This window comes from Dipteris shenzhenensis, chromosome 1 (genome assembly GCF_047967505.1).
Source record: "Dipteris shenzhenensis isolate YYH24624 ecotype China chromosome 1, Dip_SZ_1.0, whole genome shotgun sequence".
In the NCBI taxonomy this organism is placed as follows: Eukaryota; Viridiplantae; Streptophyta; class Polypodiopsida; order Gleicheniales; family Dipteridaceae; genus Dipteris; species Dipteris shenzhenensis.
This window is the reverse complement of record NC_141596.1, coordinates 37497872-37519964: the sequence shown is the minus strand read 5'-3', so window position 1 is coordinate 37519964 and position 22093 is coordinate 37497872. Positions and strand designations below refer to the sequence as shown.

The 22093-nt window shown below is 47.4% G+C and overlaps 1 protein-coding gene across 1 annotated transcript in view; it reads right to left on the bottom strand.

Annotated features, from left to right (window-relative positions):
- The window catches only part of LOC147905777 (uncharacterized), a 137936-nt gene that overhangs the window by 107196 nt on the left and 8647 nt on the right, over positions 1–22093 (bottom strand). The window contains exon 7 of the mRNA XM_087376923.1: positions 21861–22091. Coding sequence (XP_087233049.1) covers positions 21861–22091 — 231 coding nt within the window. The remainder of the gene's footprint in view (positions 1–21860; positions 22092–22093) is intronic.

The window sequence follows — 22093 nt, the reverse complement described above, 5'->3', positions numbered from 1 at the left end:
CTCCTATCAACTGGCTATCTCTAGACTCGAGCCCGCGTGCTCCACCTCGAGAGTCTGTAGACTTTCCGTCCAGTGTGTTCTTCTCCACCTTACTGCCTGTGAATCAGCCTAGGGGGGCAGCCCCTGCCAAGCTTTGTCTGCAGCACACAGGTCCCTGTTCCACTACTCCAACCTGCTTGTGAATGGCTGCTCCAGAAGGTATGATGATCACAACACCTTGCTGCCCTAGAAGACAGCCAAGGTCCCAGCCCTTAGGGAACTCAGTCTGCAGCACTCCTTCAACTCTCCTTTACCTCCCCAAGATGAGGCCAAAGGGAATGCCTTCAGGCTGCTCCTGTCTGCTCCACTTTCTGCTGGATGTTGGATGATAAATGAGGCCACAAGCCTCTCCTTTTATAGGCCCCAAGGGCCCCTTGAACTAACCGACCAGCCAGCCCTAAATGGGCCGACTGGCTGGTCTGTTTGGGCTGACCAGTCTGCCCCAAAACAGCCCTTTAAGGGCTCACAAAACTAGGGCCCTTTGGCCCACACTTCTAGGGCTTTTGGCCCTCCAATCAAGGCAGGGGCCCAGCCTATATAAGGCATGCCACTGCCCACTGGCAGCCCCATTTGCTGCTCTACCAGGCCCCATGCAGCCCCGTACACCTGCGCTCCTGACCTGCCATGTCAGCGCCTGTTTACCCTGTTCTCCTGATCTGCCACATGTGCGCCTCAGCTTTGTAGTACTATTCCGTACTGTTGCTGACGTCATCCGTGGTCTCTTCTCTTGGGTCCCTACTGCTGTCCTCTGCTCCGCCTTATGTTCCTGCAGATCAACCAAGTACCCACCTCTCTCCTTTTGGGGCACATCCTGCCCTAGGTCTCCCTCCCCCACGCTCTCCTCATTTGGGGGCTTACAGATGGGGAGGTGACCTTTCCAACAAATGTGCAATTGTAATGGCACGCTCTGGTATGATCCGGGAGGGTTCTTGGAGACATACAATGACAAAGATATGATCTTATACACTAAGTGTTAGATTCTCACTGTGTCCACCTGTGAGCCCCCGATTTGAGGGGACAAGGGGCAGTGAGAGGTAGGAGGGCTGGGAGAGAGACTCAAGCCAGAACCGGAGGGAGGATACCATGGCAAATATAGGCAACCAGCACACGGGCTGGTCGCAGTCTGCAACAGCAGGAATAAAAGGGGCTCTAGGCCTCACATGGAGGCACCAGGAGCAGCACTGACTGGCCGCCCAGGGCGACCTTATATAAGGGCCTGTGGCTGGCCAAGTCGGCCCAATCAGGGCCACCGACCAGGGCCAACCCTGGTCGGTTTATGAAGCCCATGTGGTCGGCCACCAGACAGGGTACCGACCCTGCTGGTCGGTCATCTGAAGGGGCCTGGGCAGAGCCTATAAAAGGCCCACTTCTCCATTCAGCCCAGCATCCAGTGCCAAACTGAAAGCCCCTCTCCAAGGCTGTGTTCAGCACTCAGATCTGGGGCAGTTTGTGAGAGAGAGAGTCCATCAGTTTTCTCCAGCACTCTACTATGTTTTGTACTGCTCCCTTGGAGCTATTTTCTGCCCACCATCCAGTGGATGAATATACTCTCTCTCTCTCCGTCTACATTTATTTCTGAGTGTGTGTTACTTGCATCTGTGATCATCTATCTGAGTTGAGTGTGTAAAAGTTGGAGAGATCTTGGGTGGAGGTTTGAGTGATTCATTCCCTCCTATTTTCTAACATGGTATCAGAGCCATAGGCTCTCAACTCTTCTTCATCAAAGCACTCTCTAAAGGAAGGAGTCCCTTGGCAGAAAGGCGATTCTGTTTTCAGCTCAGGCTAGCACGAGAGGTCAGTACATCTTTTTTGCTTCAGTTTTTTTTCAGTTTGCTATTCACCGAGATGGATCAGCGTTCAGAAGCCTCTACACCCACTGCTCGTCCTTCCTCCTCCTCCGGTCATCTTCCTTCTTCATTCATTCCCAATTTTGGTGAAGTTGGAAAGCTCGATGGGACGAACTATCCAATTTGGAAAGTCAAGATCCGAAGCCATGTGGTGGCACAAGCTATGGAAGATAGTGATTGGTACCGAGATGAATCCGGAGGACATTGTGGACAAAAGAGGTGATGTTTTATTTGAAGCAGATGCGGATGAACTCAATGCATGGGAGGAGAGGGATGCTCAAGCCTTAGCAATGCTAATTGGCACGACAGCAGATGCTGTGATTCCTCATATCCAATTGGCAGAGACGTCTTCAGAGGCATGGGCCATACTGAAGGAGCTGTATGAAACCGATAATACAGCCCGCATCATTACTCTTCAGCATCAACTTTATAATCTTGATATGAATGAGGGTGATAGTGTGCATGACCATCTGACAAAGGTGAAAGTCGTGCGGAACCAGCTCGCAGCGGTTGGTCAGAAGGTGGACTCGAGTCAATTGGCGTTGCTCACACTCCACAAGTTGCCACGGAGTTTCAAAAGTTTTGTGACTACGGTCACTACGGGTCAACGGACTAAGCCAATCACTTTTGAGGAGCTTGGCCCACTCCTGCTTCAGGAGGAGACTCGAGAGAAACTCTTTACGCAAACCGACGAGAAGGCATTAGTGGCCAAAGACAAGCCTGGAAAAGGCAAGCCAAAGGAGTTCAAGAAGTCAGAGTACGCTGACCGAAAGAAGAAAATGAAGTGCTTTTACTGTGAAAAGCTTGGCCACTCCGCCAAAGAATGCCAATAGAAGAAGGCAGATCAGAAGCGGAAGAGAGAAGCCAGGAACAAAGAAGAGCCTAAGAATGATTCTGCCAATGTGATGACTGGGCAGTTGTTTTTAATCAGTGAACATTGTTCAGCCTATGCAGTCAGTGAAGGAAAAGAGGGTTGGTATGTTGACAGCGGTGCTTCAAAGCACATGTCTAACAGAAAGACTTGGTTCAAAACCATGGGCACACGCTTTCGAGAAGTTCAAGGACTGGAAGGCCAGAGTTGAAAAGGAGACAATGGAGGATGTCAAGACGTTCCGTACAGACAGGGGGGGAGAATTCACCTCAAATGAGTTCAACACATTTTGTCACAAGCATGGGATCAAGCGACAACTCACCACAGCACATACTTCTCAACAAAACGGGGTAGCCGAGAGGAAGCATAGGACCACCACGGAGACAGGGCTTGCTATCCTCCGAGGGAGGAACCTTTCTAAAGCCTATTGGAGTAAAGCTATCAATACAGCCGTACACAAAGACGAAGGCCGTCAAGGACAAGACTCCATATGAGGCATTTTATGGTAAGAAGCCCTCTATGACTCATCTTCGCATTTTTTGTTCTAATGCATGGGTGCATGTGCACAAGGAAGACAGGACCAAGCTTGATTCCCGGAGCAGAAAATGTATCTTTGTTAGGTATAGCGAAGAATCCAAGGCCTATCGACTCTTCGACCCAGTAAAGAAGCAGATCCTTATCAGTCGGGATGTTGTCTTCGAGGAAAAGGAACCTGAACCCCAGAAGGAGCCTCAGATTGAGGAGGAGGAGATTGTTCAATCCCCGAACCCACCCCGCCCCAAGTTGACCATCCAAGAGGTGGCGAAATCAGAAGCTGATGTTCCACAACATACTGAGGAAGAGCAGGCTGTTCCAGAAGCGATTTCAGTTCCTCCTCCCACTGAGAAGTAGAAGAGGTTGCCCAAATGGTACCTAAGAACATTGGAAGACTCTCGGGTCACCGAAATACCTGAGAGTAGCAGTTCTGGATTGCGTCGGTCCCAACCTCTTCAGAAGACCCCATCCGTCAATCTTGCGTTGGTGGCTCAGCTTGAAGAGCCAAGGACCTTCGAGGAGGCGAAGGACAATCCAGAATTGCAGGCTGCCATGCAGGCAGAGATGTATGCTATCCTGAAGAACAATACCTGGGACTTAGTGGCCAAGCCCCCGCGACAGAAAGTCATCGACACTAAGTGGGTATACAAACTTAAATACAAATCAGACGGCAGCTTGGATAAGTACAAAGCAAGGTTAGTGGTCAAAGGTTTTGCTCAAACTGAAGGCATGGATTTTAATGAAACTTTTGCTCCCACAGCTCGCATGGTTACTATCCGGACAGTGATTGCCCTTGCTGCCCAATTCCAGTGGCCTATTTTTCAAATGGGCGTGAAGTCCGTATTCCTTAATGGAACCCTGGAGGAGGAGGTATACGTAGAGCAGCCACCGGGCTTTCAAGATCCAGGGTCCCCATTAAAAATCTGCAGGTTGAAGAAGGCGTTATATGGGCTGAAACAGGCCCCCAGAGCTTGGTACCAAAGGATTGATGTATTCTTTCATAAGATAGGGCTAGGTCGGAGCCCTTCTGAGGCAAACCTCTACTTGTTCATTGAGAAGGGGTTGCGATTGGTACTCATCCTCTATGTTGATGATCTTATCTTGACAGGCGACCATGTCAAGAAGATTTCTCAGGTCAAGGAGCTACTCATGTCTAAGTTTGAGATGACTAACCTTGGGTTATTACACTACTTCCTTGGGATAGAAGTAAAGCAGGCCAAAGACAAGATCTTCATTTCACAGGAGAAATATTGCAGAGAACTTCTGAAGAGATTCCAGATGGAGGATTGCAGGATAGCAGTAACTCCCATGGAGGTCGCTAAGTGTTCACGACACATCCCAGCCGGTCGATACTCCTTTGTACCGACGATTGGTAGGAAGTTTGCTTTACCTTACCAATACTCGACCTCATATTTGTTATGCACTTGGACTATTATGCCAGTTCTCTGCTTCTCCCAGGAAGAGTCATTGGGATGCAAGTTCACGGGTGTTGAGGTATCTAAAGGGTACCTGCACCTATGGGATCACCTATACCAAAGGCATCGAACTAGGCGGGTTCTGTGACAGTGATTGGGCGGGTGATGCTGACACCAAAAGATCAACAACAGGGTATTGCTTCTTACTTGCATCTGGTGCCATCTCTTGGCTGAGTAAGAAGCAACCCACAGTGGCCCTTTCATTAACAGAGGCAAAGTACAGAGCCGCATGTACAGCAGCTTGTGAGACACTGTGGTTGAGGTGGATTCTGGAGGACATGGACGTGTGTCAGGAGACCGCAACAGTGCTGATGTGCGACAATCAGAGTTGCATAGCCATTGCCAAGAATCCAGTGACCATGCGCGGACCAAGCACATTGAAGTTCATTACCACTTTATTCGAGAACTCATCATTGACAACGTGATCGAGCTCATGTACTACCCGACTGCCGACAACTTGTCCGACCTCTTCACGAAGGCACTCCCTCGAGAACAGATGGAGCACCTCATCAGACGTATGGGGATTGGCCCACAGTTGTGACATTGAGGGGGGGTTTTAGATTCTCACTATGCCCACCTGTGAGCCCCCGATTTGAGGGGACAAGGGGCAGTGAGAGGTAGGAGGGCTGGGAGAGAGACTCAGGCCAGAACCGGAGGGAGGATACCATGGCAAATATAGGTGACCAGCACACGGGCTGGTCGCAGTCTGCAACAGCAGGAATAAAAGGGGCTCTAGGCCTCACATGGAGGCACGAGGAGCAGCACTGACTGGCCGCCCAGGGCGACCTTATATAAGGACCTGTGGCTGGCCAAGTCGGCCCAACCAGGGCCACCGACCAGGGCCAACCCTGGTCGGTTTATGAGGCCCATGTGGTCGGCCACCAGACAGGGTACTGACCCTGCTGGTCGGTCATCTGAAGGGGCCTGGGCAGAGCCTATAAAAGGCCCACTTCTCCATTCAGTCCAGCATCCAGTGCCAAACTGAAAGCCCCTCTCCAAGGCTGTGTTCAGCACTCAGATCTGGGGCAGTTTGTGAGAGAGAGAGTCCATCAGTTTTCTCCAGCACTCTACTGTGTTTTGTACTGCTCCCTTGGAGCTATTTTCTGCCCACCATCCGGTGGATGAATATACTCTCTCTCTCTCCGTCTACATTTATTTCTGAGTGTGTGTTACTTGCATCTGTGATCATCTATCTGAGTTGAGTGTGTAAGAGTTGGAGAGATCTTGGGTGGAGGTTTGAGTGATTCATTCCCTCCTATTTTCTAACACTGAGACACATGAGAGCCCAGAGAGAGCGCTGCCCACAATGACAAGATACACATGGGACTCAACTCATAGGAGGGAATTGAGGAGAGATAACGGAGTACGAGGTTCTGGGGGTAGATGTCCTTTTCAAATCACACCTGGGACCACTCATATCTTGGGTACGGAGAGAGGAGCATGCACTACACATGTGGATACGAGTTCAACTGCCGGATGCCCAACCGATCTTTATTGCGGTGTGCTACTTTCCTCCAGACATGTCATCCTATGCACGTGAGGGGATACAGCCCATATGAGACGATCCACGATGACATCAAGGAGTTCTCCAAACAGGGAGACACCCCCCTTCTGGGGGACTTCAATGCACAAACAAGGGATAGGCAAGTGGGTCTACTAGACTTCACATATGAGAGAGATCCCCACATAGTCCCAGATCTAGATGCAGCTGAGCTCGGGATACTGAGGCACTCTGCACATGCCCACACGTGACAGGGTATGGGCAACATCTACTTAGTTCATGACTTGATCATCTATAATGGTCTTCAGTAGTTGAAAACGAACCACCAATCTGGAGGTTCCTGGCATGCATGCAAGTCAATCTAGCTACTCTTGGTTGAAAGCGAATTCACCTGGCAGCTCCTTGATTGAAGGTGATTCAGTTCTGGAGGCTCCTGGCAGTAGGCGAATCAGTTCCGGAGGCTCCTGACAATGGGCAAATCAGTTCTGGAGGCCCCTAGCAATACGCAAATCAATTCTGAAGGCTCCCTAGCTGTAGGTGAATTCTTCAGGACGCTCCTTGGATATTGTGAGTGTGCTTCGAGTTGTCTAGCCACCCATTGAGTCGTGTAGCTGGGAGGTTTAGGACTCTCATGAACTTGAGAACTCAATACTAGCACCTGAGGAAGCAGGGTCTAGTTATGAACATAGTTGCCCTCTAGCTAGGGGAAACTCATTGGAAGGGTGGGTCTCACTTGGTCTACTGAAAGAATTTAGATGGGTGAGAAGCTCTCTTTTTTTTCCCATCCCTACACCAACTTCCACCATTGATGAGGTGTTCAATGAATTGAACAGAAGATGGTGATAGTGTGGTCATTTGGAAGAGTAGATATGAGAACTTTTGGGTCAAAAACATACCACAAAAAGTATCTACTCTCTTATGGATGATTCTTCATATGGCTATGTGGACAAATGTTAGGAGCCTCAGCATTGGGAAGGGGACGGATTTTGCAAAAGCTGCCCAAGAGTGAAAGAGATAATTCGAAGGTCACCAAGATTCGACATCTTCAAAGTACCTAGTACTCTTAGGAGACCTCGCAGTACATGTAGAGGACGAGCCCTTGCACTTGATGTGCTTGCTAATTTGTGTGGGCAGCTACTTCTCCAATAGAAGCAGACATGGACTCTTGGGCTAAGGCAACAAAGTCCGTGACACATCGGTTGTCAAGTTTGATGGTCGCAATTTTCCATCCTCGCAATTATTTGTGTAACTACTAGGCTTCGGTTTCTGATTCTGTTATGAGTGCTAATAATGGATAAGCCTATGGGGAGTTGTATCTGGCTTTGAAAAGAAACCGGCCAACAACCAAGGTCTCGAGAAGATGCATGCGTGGGATGCAAAAAAAGAGAAAGCTCTCGGTCTGATGGGGAGAGCTCTTGGGCTAGAATACTTCCACCATGTGGACATTGCAAAGACAGCAAATCAGAACTGGACTCCGTTAAAAACTCTCTTTGGATCTAGATTCAAGAACTCAAAGACCATGCTCAAACAAGAACTATTTGGCTTGCAGATGGGAGGTGGGGATTTACTAGCAGCTCATCTCAATAGAATGCAGTCTATCATGAAGCAGTTGCAGGATCTCTCGATTCGAACTGAGGATGACGCGAAAGCAATATTACTTACTAGTTTCCCCTCCAAGTATGCAAAACTAGTTACAATACTTCGTCTAAATTCAGATGCATTAACCTTTCAAGAAGTGCTTTCGATTATGTTGAGTGAAGAGACACGAGCAGAGATGCATACAGTTGGCAATGGTGAGCAATTTTTTGCAGCCAAGGAGAAAAGAGCAATGGGAAAAATCCAATGGTCACTTGCAAATACTGTAGGAAAGAAGGACACAAGGAGAAGCATTGCTACAAGAAAGTGTATGATGATAAGCATGGCAACAGTTCAAAGGCTTGTCTACTCGAAGATAGTGATACAAATGAGATAGCCGGCTTGGTACGTGAAGACGGCATTCCTATAATCGATTTGGAAGACGATAGCTACCTCAATGATAATTATGCTTTTTAAGCTCTAGCGTGAGCAACATTTTTGGTGGTGTGTTGCTTTTGTCTGCAGTTGTGTTTCCAGTTAGATTCTCCCCTCCTTGGTTTATGGGGGGATTGTTGCGTTTGTTAGCATTAGTAAACCTCGTAGGGTAGATTGAGGTGGCAGTGATCAGCCACTTGGCGTTATTGCATGCATGCATGGACGTGTCAAGAGCAAGGCGGTGCTTTGGAAGGCGCCACTTGTCGTCTCCGATTGTCTAGCTGGATACTCAACCTTTGGCTTAGGATGAGAGTCACTCCAAGAGTTTGGGATTGGAGCAACTATGATGGCTGGTGATGGATCATTGGAATCACTGTCGGCACGACTTCTTGCCTCCAGCTTGTCTTGGTAGTTAGCCGATCTTCATATATGGCGCCTTCTTCAAGCATCTCGCTATGATGGATGATCTAAGGCATGTGTCGCCTTTCTTTGGAGCTGTGTGCTCTTATAGTAAAGCAGTGCATCTCGGCCTGTGTGGTCTTCTACGAGCAGTTTGTGTGTCAGACATTGTTGTAGTCACAAGCTCGACTGTGTGTTGAGATCATAGCATCCTTTGTAAAACTGCAACAAGCTTGGTCGGGCTGAGCCATTAGGTCTTTGCTTGTAACTCTGTTGTCCCAGAGTTTTTGTCATCTTTTTAATGTATTACTACTTTGATATCACGTGTGAACTATTGCTTTTCATTCTAAGTAAAATCTCGTACTTTGATACCAACATAGGGCACTTTCCCAGCTTGCGACTTCCCTCTCTCTGAACTACCTCAAAGTAAATTTCAACTTTTCTGCTCGCTTCCAAGCCACCTTGCCAAATGTGACCCATGGAGCTGTTTTTAGCAATGGGATTTTTACCCCTCTCTTGCCCTTCAGCTCCTTGCCCAGGCCCATGGAATTAATACACTCGATTAGCACTTTTTACAATTCTAATCAATGAGAGGCCAAAGGTATTCACAGGTCTAGAAAATTCACCTCCCCGTGACACTCTTTCTTGCAAGGGCACAATCCTTCAAATGTCAAAGTAGATTCCCCTGAGCTTTGAATCAAGGTCGTCCTTCAGCAAGGTCCTTGCCTTCAAGCTCCACTTCCCATGAACTTCTGATCAAGGCTTTGATACCATGTTAGAAATGAACCAAACAGAGGGTATCCCACAGCGGAAAACTGAAAGAGCTACCCAAGAATTGCACACGGAAGTATTTAACTACGGAATCCAAAACTTATTTACTTGTGTGTAGTCAACAAACATGTGTATATGTGCAAGCCAATAAATAGACAATGCTCCACAAGAGATATAGAGCCAACCAAAATATATTTCGGTCCAATAGGACACATTACAAAAGAAGTCCAAATCGTGGTCCTTTGTCCTTACCCCAAAAGGTGTTGTCCTACTACCTCCATAACACTTCTAGATCCCTAAGCCCATCTGCTCCTTGCCAAGCTTCTGGTCTGCTCTTGAACTGCTGCTTCAAGTGATAACTTATGAGGCCCCAAGGGGGCCCTCTTATAGGGGCTGGTAGTGTCACGGGGGCGTTAAATTCTAAGTACTTTAATGTACTACAAGACCGTGACAACTTTGGTTTTAAAAGTCCAAGCGTGGGCTCAATAATGTGTAATTAAACGCGGCATGGTGCCTATCACATAAGCGTAATTAATCCCTAGGCCCAAAGGCATTCCAAGGAATTAAAAGAGTGGTTGTTGGGAAATGATGATGTGGCATTTTTAATGGGCCCCCTAGAGGGCCATGTACCTTCAGTGGCCCCCCTAGAGTTCCAGGTGGCTCTAGTGCCTTCTACATGCTCCTTTGCCATTCTTGGACCTTCCTGGGCCTTCTAAACTTCACATGTGTGGTTTTCTCTCTCGTCTTCTCCCTTTGTTGAGATTTTGGACTGGTTTTTCAGCCTCCTTCAGCTGAATTCCGTTTTTCTTCATAACTCCTCACCCGTTTGGATTCCTCAACTTCCGTTTGGCCCGATGGCTTCCCCTCTGCCTCCCCTTCGTAGTGATATGCTTTTCCCTCCGTGCGTTTGGTAGAACAGGCAGAGCTGAGCACTTCTTTTGCTGGTCGAATTTGCAAAAGTGGCTTTTTCTGGACCTTTTTGCTTCTACCGCCTCCTGGGCCTCTCCTCTTGCAAAGCTACAGCTTTCTGTTGAATTTCAAGTGGTCCCACGCGCTGGTTGACTGGTTTTTCTCAGTTTTGGAGGACTTTCCGGTGATGAAACTTCTCCAAAACCTTCTCAATGCATTCCTCTCTGAAACACGCTTCTTTTGAGGATGCATATCCAGGGATATCAGGATGCAGAGGACTTCTACATTATGCCTTTGCCAGAGTGTAATGCTTTGCTTGGGATGCCTTGGATGTACAGGGTGGGGGCTGATGTGCAGATGAGAAACAAGAAGATTTCTTTAACTCATAGAGGCAAAAAGCATGTACTTGATGTAAAGTTGAAAGGGGAGTCCATCCTTGTAGTTTCAGCTTCTTGTATTTCCAATGTAATAAAGCGTCATATTTCAGCGTACTCGATTTTGTCAAAGAGGACAGCCAACCAGTTCAGGAAGGCTCTACTCTTTCTGCTTTAGATAGAGAAAGGGCTGCTTTTATTTCAGATTTTCAGGATTGTTTCTCAGATGCACTTCCTCAAGAATTACCTCCCAAGAGGCTCGAGGATCATCAAATTGATATAATTCCAGGAAGCTCACCACCTAATATACCTCCCTATCGTGTCAGTAAGGCACAACAGGAAGAGATAATGTCACAAGTGAAGGAACTCTTGGAAAAGGAATTAATACAGCCAAGTAATTCTCCTTACTATTCCCCTGTGTTGCTTGTGCAAAAGAAGGATGGCAGTTGGAGAATGTGTATTGATTATAGGGCTTTGAATAAAGTCACAATTAAGAACCGTTTTCCAATTCCACGCATTGATGATATATTGGATCGGTTGGAAGGTTCCTCAATGTTCAGTCATATTGACCTTAAAAGTGGATACCATCAGATAAGGATACGGCCTGAAGATGTCTACAAGACTGCCTTCCGCACTTCATTTGCCTTATATGAGTTCCTTGTGATGCCTTTTGGTTTGACTAATGCACCTGCCACTTTCAATAGAATGATGGCCAGAATTTTTAGAGCACACAGAAAGTTTGTGGGCACTTTCTTCGATGACATCATTGTGTTCTCTAAAAATGAGCAGGAGCACAGGAAACACCTCACTATTGTGTTTCAAGAGTTGAAAAGACACAAGCTATTAATAAACACCAAGAAAAGTGAGTTCTTTATGCATGAGATTCATTTTCTCGGTCATATAGTGTCAAAGGATGGAGTCAAGATGGACCCTGCAAAAGTTGAGGCCATAAGGAGTTGGCCAATTTTGAAAAATCTACATGAAGTCAGAAGCTTTCTTGGGTTGTGTTCATACTATCGGAGGTTTATAAAGTACTTTGCAGAAATTGCTTCTCCCTTGCATGCTTTACAAAAGAAAGCTGTAGCGTTTCAGTGGGGACCAAAGGAAAATGCAGCTTTTGAAGAGCTGAAGCAAAAGTTGTGTTCTGAACCCGTTATTATCTTGCCAGATCTTGCAAAACCCTTTGCTGTAACTTGTGATGCATGTGGAAACAGCATAGGAGGCACTTTGATGCAGGATGGCAGAGTGGTTGCATATGAGAGTAGAGTTCTCAAAGATGCTAAATTGTACTTGTAGACATACGAGAAGGAAATGTTAGCAGTGATACATGCTTTGACCACATGGAAACATTACCTTTCTTGGAGCTGACTTTTATGTGCAGACAGATCATCAGTCACTTAGATATTTTCTCACGCAGAGAAAATTATCTGAAAAGCACATGAGATGGGCTAACTTCCTCTCAATCTTTCATTTTCAAATTGTACATGAGCCGGGTAACAAAAATGTCATGGCTGATGCACTTTCCAGGAAACCACAGCCTGAAGCAGTCTCCAAGAAACCCAGTGTTTCAGCAGTGAGCATTGCTTACAACAATGTGTTAGATGTGATGAAAGATCAATATGTTAATGATGCTGATTTTTCAACTATTTATGATCAGCTTTCTGATGGTCAAAGGCATGATCACTATATGTTGAAAGAGGGCTTCATTTTGATGCATGGACAACTCTGTGTCACTGATCAGATGCGACAGAAAGTCATAATGGAAAGTCATGCTCCTCCATATGCAAGACATAGGGGAATTACAGCAACAATTACAGCAGTGGAGCAATACTTTTATTGGCCATCTTTGAGGAAAGATGTGGAAGAATATGTGAGAACATGCATGGTTTGTCAGAAAGTAAAGTTTGACAGGCAGAAGGCACCTGGGTTGTTATACCCTTTGCCAATTCCGGATAGACCATGGCAAAGCATAGCTATGGATTTTATGTTTGATCTTCCACGTACCTACTGGACATGATGGATTGTGGACAATAATTTGCAGGTTTAGCAAACAAGCCCACTTTGTGCTAGTAAGAAAGAAAATTACAGCAGATCAAATGGCCAAATTGTTTTTGCAACATGTCTTCAAGTATCATGGGATGCCTGAATCCATAATCAGTGATAGAGATCCGAGGATGACCAGCCTCATTTGGAGAGGACTGTTTGATAATATGGGCACTACGCAGAATTTTTCGTCATCTTTTCACCCTCATTCTGATGGACAATCGGAGCACGAAAACTCTACCATCTTGGATATGTTTAAATGCTATGTCTCAAACCACAAAAGCGAATGGGAGCATTATTTGCCTTTGCTGGAATATGCTTACATCCACAGGTAAAGCACCTTTTACACAGGGATAGAAAGCTCAAGGGTAAAGTTATCCGTCGCTACTTGGTAAAATTTCAAAATTACCCATCACTTGATGCGAAATGGATGGAGGAAGGTGAACTGGCAGATTCACCTGGGATATTGCAGCTTTAGCTTGATGCTTTCCAATTAGAGCCGACTGCGGTCCAGGCTCCTACAGGTAGTTCAGCAGAGTGAGCGTCTGGAGCATTACCTAGTGTTCGAGAGGGGGGTAGCACCTCCACTCCCTCAGTACAAACGGGCTCACTGTGATTTCATGAGGTCACTTGATGACACTGTATGTTTCATCCGAGATACTGAGCTGACAGTATTTCTGCTGTGAGACTTCATGATATTGATGCATCTTGACTATTGATCGCCGAGGATCACATAGATTTTAAGCAGTATATATGCATGGATGCATGCCTCTCCTAGCCATATTTTCACTGTCTCTGTATACTATAGCTGCGGCTTTCTTGTATACTCTTTGTTGGAAAAGTCACCTCCCCATCTGTAAGCCCCCATATGAGGAGAGCATGGGGGAGGGAGACCTAGGGCAGTACCCAACAGGAAAAGAGAGAAAGGGGCTGCCACATAGACAGCATCATGGCTGGCATGAGGGCAGCACATCTAGAACTGTTAAGGGCCAGGAAAGTACGGAAGGATGGCAGAATACAGATGCCTGCTGTACGGCTGGCATACGGAGCTCAGGCAGGAGCCTTAAAGCTGGAACAAGCCCGGAGCAGAAGCAAGACAGTCTGGGACAGATTGCGAAGGATCTAGGACATGGAGGCGCACTGTTTGCAGAGGCGCAGACATGGCAGGGAGTGCAGGCTCAGATCTGCAGCAAGGAATGTGACTGTCAGTGGGCAGGTGGCAGCCCTTTTATAGGCTGCATATTTGCCTTGAATGGAGGGCCAAAAGCCCTGGAAGTTTGGGCCATAAAAGGCCTGACTTGTGAGCCCTTTAAGGGCGGTTTTTTCCAAGCAGTCTGGTCGGTTTTTTGTACAGACTGAGTCGGTTTTTTCAAGCAGACTGGTTGGTTTTTTGGTGCAGGCCTTGGGGCCTATATAAAGAGGCCATTTAGCCTCATTTCAGCATCACTTGCAGCAGCAGATCCAGAGCAGAAAGGAGCAGCAGGTAGCCACCCTCTGGACCTACAGTAGGAGGATAGAGAGGTGCTAGCAGGGCTGCAGACTTAGCCAGGAAGCTGCCCACCTAGGCTGGTTCCCAGACAGCAAGGTGGAGAGGATCATTTTAGACGGAAAGTCTACTCACGCTCGAGGTGGAGCACGCGGACTCTAGTCTAGAGATAGCCAGCAGATAGGAGGAGGACTTTGTGGTAAGATCAGAGGACCACACCATTGGTGGGACTCTGGATCTGTCACTCTTGTATTGTGTCCATAGTTGTGGACGGAAATATATTATTTGGTGGTTTCTCTATCTAGTTTGGTTCATTGTCTATTGATGAGTCTGCACACCTATTGAATGCACATAAGTAAAGAAGTTTGTGATTCCACACCCACACCGCACACTGTGTGAGCTCCTGGGCATTACTATAAGTCTTCCGCTACGTGTACCCTCTGTTGGGTATTTTCTAACATGGTATCAGAGCCCAAGTAGGAGGCTCACAGGTGTGGGAGCCTGAAGGCAGGGACCTTGCTGAAGGACGACCCTGATTCAGAAGCTCTAGGGAATCGACTTCCACGACTGGAGGATTGTGCCCTTGCGAGAAGGAGGGTGACTCAGGTTCAGTCATGTGCGTTCAGAGTTCTGGTTTACTGCATTTGAGTTTGGTTGACTTTGCTGTGTGGTATATACAGCAGAGATGTCGACAACCTCTTCAGCCCCTGCTATCCCTTCCTCCTCCTCCAGTTTTCTCTCTTTCACTATTCCTAACTTTGGAGAGTCTGGGAACCTGGACGGGACTAATTACCCGATCTGGAAAGTGAAGATCCGGAGTCATTTAGTGGCTCGGAAGTTGTGGAAGCTGACCACAGGAGAGGAGTCGAAGCCGGCAGACATGGTGGACAATAAAGGGAAGGTACTCATGGCAGTAGACAGAGAGGAGCTTGAAGCTTGGGAAGAAAGAGATGCCCATGCCCTGGCAATAATCATAGGGACTACGGCGGACTCTGTTCTTCCGCATATCCAGCTGGCCAAGACCTCAGTAGAGGCGTGGGCCACCCTAAAGGATCTGTACAAGACAGATAATACCTCCCGGATCGTGCTTCTTCAGCATCAACTCTACAATCTTGATATGGAAGAAGGCGATACGGTACATAGCCATTTGACAAAGGTCAAGGTGGTGCGGGATCAGTTAGCAGCGATTGGTCAGAAGAAAGACTCATGCCATCTGGCCTTGATGGTACTGAGGAGATTGCCTCGGAGTTTCAAGAGCTTTGTTACGGCTGTGACAGCAGGACAGCGGACCAAACCTCTGACATTTGAGGAGTTGTGTCCATTACTGCTACAGGAGGAAGCTCAGGAGAAGCTCTACAACGAGGACAAAAACGAAAAGGCGATGCTGGTGAAGGATTCCGCTGGTAAAGGAAAGGGCAAGCCTAACGGTGGCAAGTCCAATAAAGATGACTCTGACGACGAGGGGACTTCGAAGAGGAAGCACAAGAAGAAGTGTTTCTATTGTGATACGCCCAGACATTTTGCAAAAGACTGCAGAAAGAAAAAGGCGGATCTGAAAAACAAACAGGAGTCTGACCCAGATTCAGAGGGAAAGGCCAAAGCTAATGTGGTAATCGAAGAATTGTTCCTGGTGACATCACCGAGTGTTACCGAGGTCAAGTATGTTGATCCTGAAATCACAGTAAGGATGTCTGACATAGAGATGTGGGTCGACGAGGAGTCCGATGCCTTTGTGAAGGTGAAGGACAGTATGGAGCGCTTGGTACCTTCCAGGTGTGTAGCTGTTGACACTGACACGAGGGTGGATTCCATGGAAAGCCCTGGGGTCTCATGGTCAGATGGATGCTGGACTTCAGAAGGGGACAGAACAGGATTACACAGGATCTTGGCGGGTGCCTCATTGAGGTACAGGGTTTGCTTTCAGAGCGAACATTCAGGCAGTACAACAGTCTGGTATGTATTTGATATTCTGCATTTGAGCCTTTATAGCATGCTGTGGGGAGATTCTGCTCTTCATTTGTCTCAGGTTATAAGAGATTGGAAGGAATTGGCCTTCTTCGAAGGCAGAAGGGGAAGTATTGGTGCTTCTTCAAATCTCGGACGCAGATTGCTAGAAGGTGGTGGACAAAGAGTACTGAAGCCTAAAGAGTACCTGCTTGAGAACTCAGCGAGAGTTCATGGTCCAGGTTATCTGGAAATATTCATTGGTTACAGACCTTGCCAAAGGAAGGACGGGTTGAAACAGACCCTCAGAGCATGGTACCTGGAAGACTCCAGGTTGTTCACTCATTATGAGGGGGACGACTGGAAGATCGTGACGGCTGGGTTGCTCAAGTTCAGAGGCGGGAATGCGACTGAAGGAGGTGGTACCAGGAGGTGCTACCAGAGATGGACCTGTGTACCAGGATGGTGTGCGGAAGCGGAACCGGACCTGGTGGACCAGGAGCCACTGGATGAAAAGCCAGGAAAAGATTTTGACACCGAAAGGTTCCAGAGGACTACGACCAGGGAGTTACTGGAGCATCTTCATCGACGTGTTGGCATTGGGCTGGGATGTGTCGGCTAGTTGGGGTGTTGGAAAAGTCACCTCCCCATCTGTAAGCCCCCATATGAGGAGAGCATGGGGGAGGGAGACCTAGGGCAGTACCCAACAGGAAAAGAGAGAAAGGGGCTGCCACATAGACAGCATCATGGCTGGCATGAGGGCAGCACATCTAGAACTGTTAAGGGCCAGGAAAGTACGGAAGGATGGCAGAATACAGATGCCTGCTGTACGGCTGGCATACGGAGCTCAGGCAGGAGCCTTAGAGCTGGAACAAGCCCGGAGCAGAAGCAAGACAGTCTGGGACAGATTGCGAAGGATCTAGGACATGGAGGCGCACTGTTTGCAGAGGCGCAGACATGGCAGGGAGTGCAGGCTCAGATCTGCAGCAAGGAATGTGACTGTCAGTGGGCAGGTGGCAGCCCTTTTATAGGCTGCATATTTGCCTTGAATGGAGGGCCAAAAGCCCTGGAAGTTTGGGCCATAAAAGGCCTGACTTGTGAGCCCTTTAAGGGCGGTTTTTTCCAAGCAGTCTGGTCGGTTTTTTGTACAGACTGAGTCGGTTTTTTCAAGCAGACTGGTTGGTTTTTTGGTGCAGGCCTTGGGGCCTATATAAAGAGGCCATTTAGCCTCATTTCAGCATCACTTGCAGCAGCAGATCCAGAGCAGAAAGGAGCAGCAGGTAGCCACCCTCTGGACCTACAGCAGGAGGATAGAGAGGTGCTAGCAGGGCTGCAGAGTTAGCCAGGAAGCTGCCCACCTAGGCTGGTTCCCAGACAGCAAGGTGGAGAGGATCATTTTAGACGGAAAGTCTACTCACGCTCGAGGTGGAGCACGCGGACTCTAGTCTAGAGATAGCCAGCAGATAGGAGAAGGACTTTGTGGTAAGATCAGAGGACCACACCATTGGTGGGACTCTGGATCTGTCACTCTTGTATTGTGTCCATAGTTGTGGACGGAAATATATTATTTGGTGGTTTCTCTATCTAGTTTGGTTCAATGTCTATTGATGAGTCTGCACACCTATTGAATGCACATAAGTAAAGAAGTTTGTGATTCCACACCCACACCGCACACTGTGTGAGCTCCTGGGCATTACTATAAGTCTTCCGCTACGTGTACCCTCTGTTGGGTATTTTCTAACACTCTTTTATGCTATATTTCATGCTCGCTCCGGTGTTTTGGGGCAGCAAACTGTGGTTTGCTATTTCAAGAGAGGGGTATGTCACGGGGGCGTGAAATTCTAAGTACTTTAATGTACTACAAGACCGTGACAACTTTGGTTTTAAAAGTCCAAGCGTGGGCTTAATAATGTGTAATTAAACGCGGCATGGTGCCTAGCACATAAGCGTAATTAATCCCTAGGCCCAAAGGCATTCCAAGGAATTAAAAGAGTGGTTGCTGGAAAATGATGATGTGGCATTTTTAATGGGCTCCCTAGAGGGCCATGTACCTTCAGTGGCCCCCCTAGAGTTCCAGGTGGCTCTAGTGCCTTCTACATGCTCCTTTGCCATTCTTGGACCTTCCTGGGCCTTCTAAACTTCACATGTGTGGTTTTCTCTCTCGTCTTCTCCCTTTGTTGAGATTTTGGACTGGTTTTTCAGCCTCCTTCAACTAAATTCCGTTTTTCTTCATAACTCCTTACCCGTTTGGATTCCTCGACTTCCGTTTGGCCCGATGGCTTCCCCTCTGCCTCCCCTTCGTAGTGATATGCTTTTCCCTCCGTGCGTTTGGTAGAACGGGCAGAGCTGAGCACTTCTTTTGCTGGTCGAATTTGCAAAAGTGGCTTTTTCTGGATCTTTTTGCTTCTACCGCCTCCTGGGCCTCTCCTCTTGCAAAGCTACAGCTTTCTGTTGAATTTCGAGTGGTCCCAAGCGCTGGTTGACTGGTTTTTCTCAGTTTTGCAGGACTTTCCGGCGATGAAACTTCTCCAAAACCTTCTCAATGCATTCCTCTCTGAAGCACGCTTCTTTTGAGCCCAAGAACTCCCACTTCTTCGTGACAGAAGTGCTTCTTTTCGCATTTTTTAGTGGAATTCTTGCTGGTCGGCTCTTGTAAATGCTCTTTCTTCATGCCTTTGCACTCCTCTTTGGCTGAGAATGCAATTGGGCATTGGCTACTATGTCCTCTTGGCGATTGAGGGGACTTGGTTCGAGTTTTCAGGGCTTGGTGAGTTGTGATTTTGCTACTGCAATTTCTTTTTGCCATAAGCTATTGGTTGGCCTCGTGTGCCGCCTCTTTCTTGGCTCACAGGTGCCCAGGCAGTGCTACATGAGTCATTCTTTGTCTTTGGTTGGGTACTTTGCTGATTTTATTTTGGAGCTTTAAAAAGCTTTGTGAATGCCATCTAGAAACCACTCAAAGAGAGTGCAGCTGGGGTGCAGTGTGATTGCATCTGGACAGCCAATGGAATTGCACTCAGAAAAGAGAATGCCTTTGGGTTGAGCCTATGGGTTAAGTGTACTTATGTGATGGTGTTCTATGCTTGAAAGCCTTGCGAAGGCTTAGTGAATTGGGGCTGCGTGCTCAGTTACAGGGAAGGTCTCCCAGATGCAACTTGTAATCATTTCACTGTGAAATATAAAGAAATACTGAAAGGGGCGCCACAGTGTTTGGGGCCAATCAGGTGCACTTGTCTATGTCAGTTGAGCAGGGGCATTCTAGCCTCCATCCCTTTTTCACATCCCTTTTTCAGTAATTTTGTTTGTGAACAAATGGGTAAATGCCAAATGGTGATCATGCAATGGTTAATGGTTGTGATAAATGCTTTGTGAGCTGTAAATAAGTGCTGAAGTGATTAAAGGTTTAGTTCCACTGCCCTCTGAGTGATTAGAGGCCGGTTTCAGGTAGCCCCCTAAAATGGCCAACTCGCAGCCCTGTATCAGCCGACCCACCCAGTCTATAACAACTGACTCATAAGGGCACATCAACTGAGGGCTTGTAGGCCTTGCCTGGCCACGTGGCAGGCTGCCACTGGCCCAGGCAGTCCTGCCCTAAAACCGACCTGTGTTTGTCCTTTTCCAGGCCCAAACCTGCCCAAAGCAGTCGCCTCTTCAGCCTTTGTATTCCGCCTGCAATCCGCCTCTTCTGTGGCCATTGGCAGGCCCTAGATGTCCTCCAAACAGCTCCGTACTGATGCTGATGTCAGCATCACATCATCGCAGCGTCTCCTACCTGTGATCCCTGTACAGATTTGCTCCTGCCAACCATTGCCAGACACGTCATCACAGTCAGGTACCTTCCCTTTTTTGTACTATTGCTGACATCATCCGTCTTGTGCAGGTCCACGTCATCACAGTCAGGCACGTCCCCTTTGTGTTGTCCACATGGCAGCCCATGTGCTGCCCATGTGGCAGGCCCATGCTTCCATGTTTTGTTGTTTGTATGCTGTGGCAGCCACATCACACTTTGGTTCAACCCCCCCCGCCCAACAAAATGCTCTCCTCATATGGCAGCTTATAGATGGGGACGTGACCAACCCATTTTCAACAATTCAAGTGAGTTCTCTCTTGTACCAAATTGAAACAAGTAAAGGGTTAAGGGGCAACTACTTTAAACCATCTATTTACATTGAGCTGCCTTAAACTAGACAAGCCTAAACTAATATATACCTAGATGAATCCAGGAACATTCCCAAACTCATCCTCTAAAAACACAACATAGTGCAGTTTCAATCTCATGATAGTCACTCACAAGGTTGAAAACCATAAACTCCATCATGCATAGCAGGGACTAGCAACTATGACATCCCCACTGACATCGTCAGTGCCCAACAGTGGGTGTAGACCATAGTATAAAAATATGCTCTCACACATACAAAACCACACACCCACAGATACTTGAGCATCCATTTATACAAAGTCTTCGTACTGAGTTTCTGTCGGCACTCCGGAAGGCTAGCACTAAAGGAGAAGGCTAGCACTAAAGAAGAAGGCATTCACGAGGGGGTCCGACACAGAGAGTACTTACTCAGGCGACGGGGCTTGGCCACATCATCAGACACCTCTCAAAGCAGGATCACAGAGTTCTTTCCATCGAGTGACATTGATCGTCCAGTCTCTAGCTGCAGACGTGACAGGGACCCCGACCCGACGACTGCAGCACGACACATGAGACATCGAGGGGACACACAGATCACTCTGGGGGACCTCCCGTCATTGTTTGGACCCGGGATACGTCCCACGGGAGTCACGGTGGCTCTGGTCTTGTGTCGAGCCTCGTCCAGGAGACCGAGACGCACGGCACCCCTTGACGGGCGCCAGCGTCCCATCACCGGCTATGCACCAGCCAGGGCGACATGACATACGGAGGATTCCGCTCCGCTCCAGTCCTTTTCTTTTCATTGTTACATCCAGATGTATTTGATTATGTATGATCAGACTTAGGGTTCAGCACGGGTGATGATGCTCGTTTCAGTAGCTCCACCCTTACAGTATCATGTTTTCTTTCAGTCTCATAGACCCATCGGTCTTCCGAAGACTCTAATAAAATTTCTTTCTTTCTTTCTTTCTTCATTCAAGCCTAAACTAAACTAGCTTCAACCTATGTACTTCAAATCGTCAACCCTATCTCCAATCTAGAAAATCAAATACTCCCCTTGGGTCTGGCACATGTTCCAACAGCTTTTCTGCTCTACTCTTACATGTTCTGGCAAATATTTGTTTCTTCATTGGTTGGAGCATTGTGTTGGCAGGCAAGCTTATCAACATTGTTGTATGCAGCATTCAAGGTCAAGATTGTGATGTGCTCTATAACCCTTGCTACCATGTTACTAATACCAATTCTACACCCATTGGTACATTGCTAGGCGCTGATCAAGGGAATGTCGTAAAAGCTAGTCCAAAAGTGTATAAGGGAGTGGATGGTTTTTAAACTTGTGGGTGTATAACAGTGAATCTATACTTATTCTTGCACGAAAAGTTTGGGCAGCTCCAATAATTTTCCAAGGCATAAGAGATTGCAAGGGACTTGGCACATTCTTTTGAAGAATATAGAGACTGAATCTTCAAAGGAATAACGAGTAAACGGATTGATATACAATATTGAATGAAGCAAATACCTCAAGGACAGTGAAGAACTTTGCAAGAACGTCATAGCCAAGCTTCCGCATGCCTTCTTCTGCAGAAGCGATACTTGCAAAGGCTATAGCCAGCAACCCTTTGAGTACAAAATCTTCTGCGTCAACCCAACCAGAGGATATGCTGTGTAAAGCAAACGTCAAAATGAAAGAAGGGTCATATGCTGCCTCCATCAGTACTTTCTCACCAGATTCCAAGATAGGCAGTTGTACCT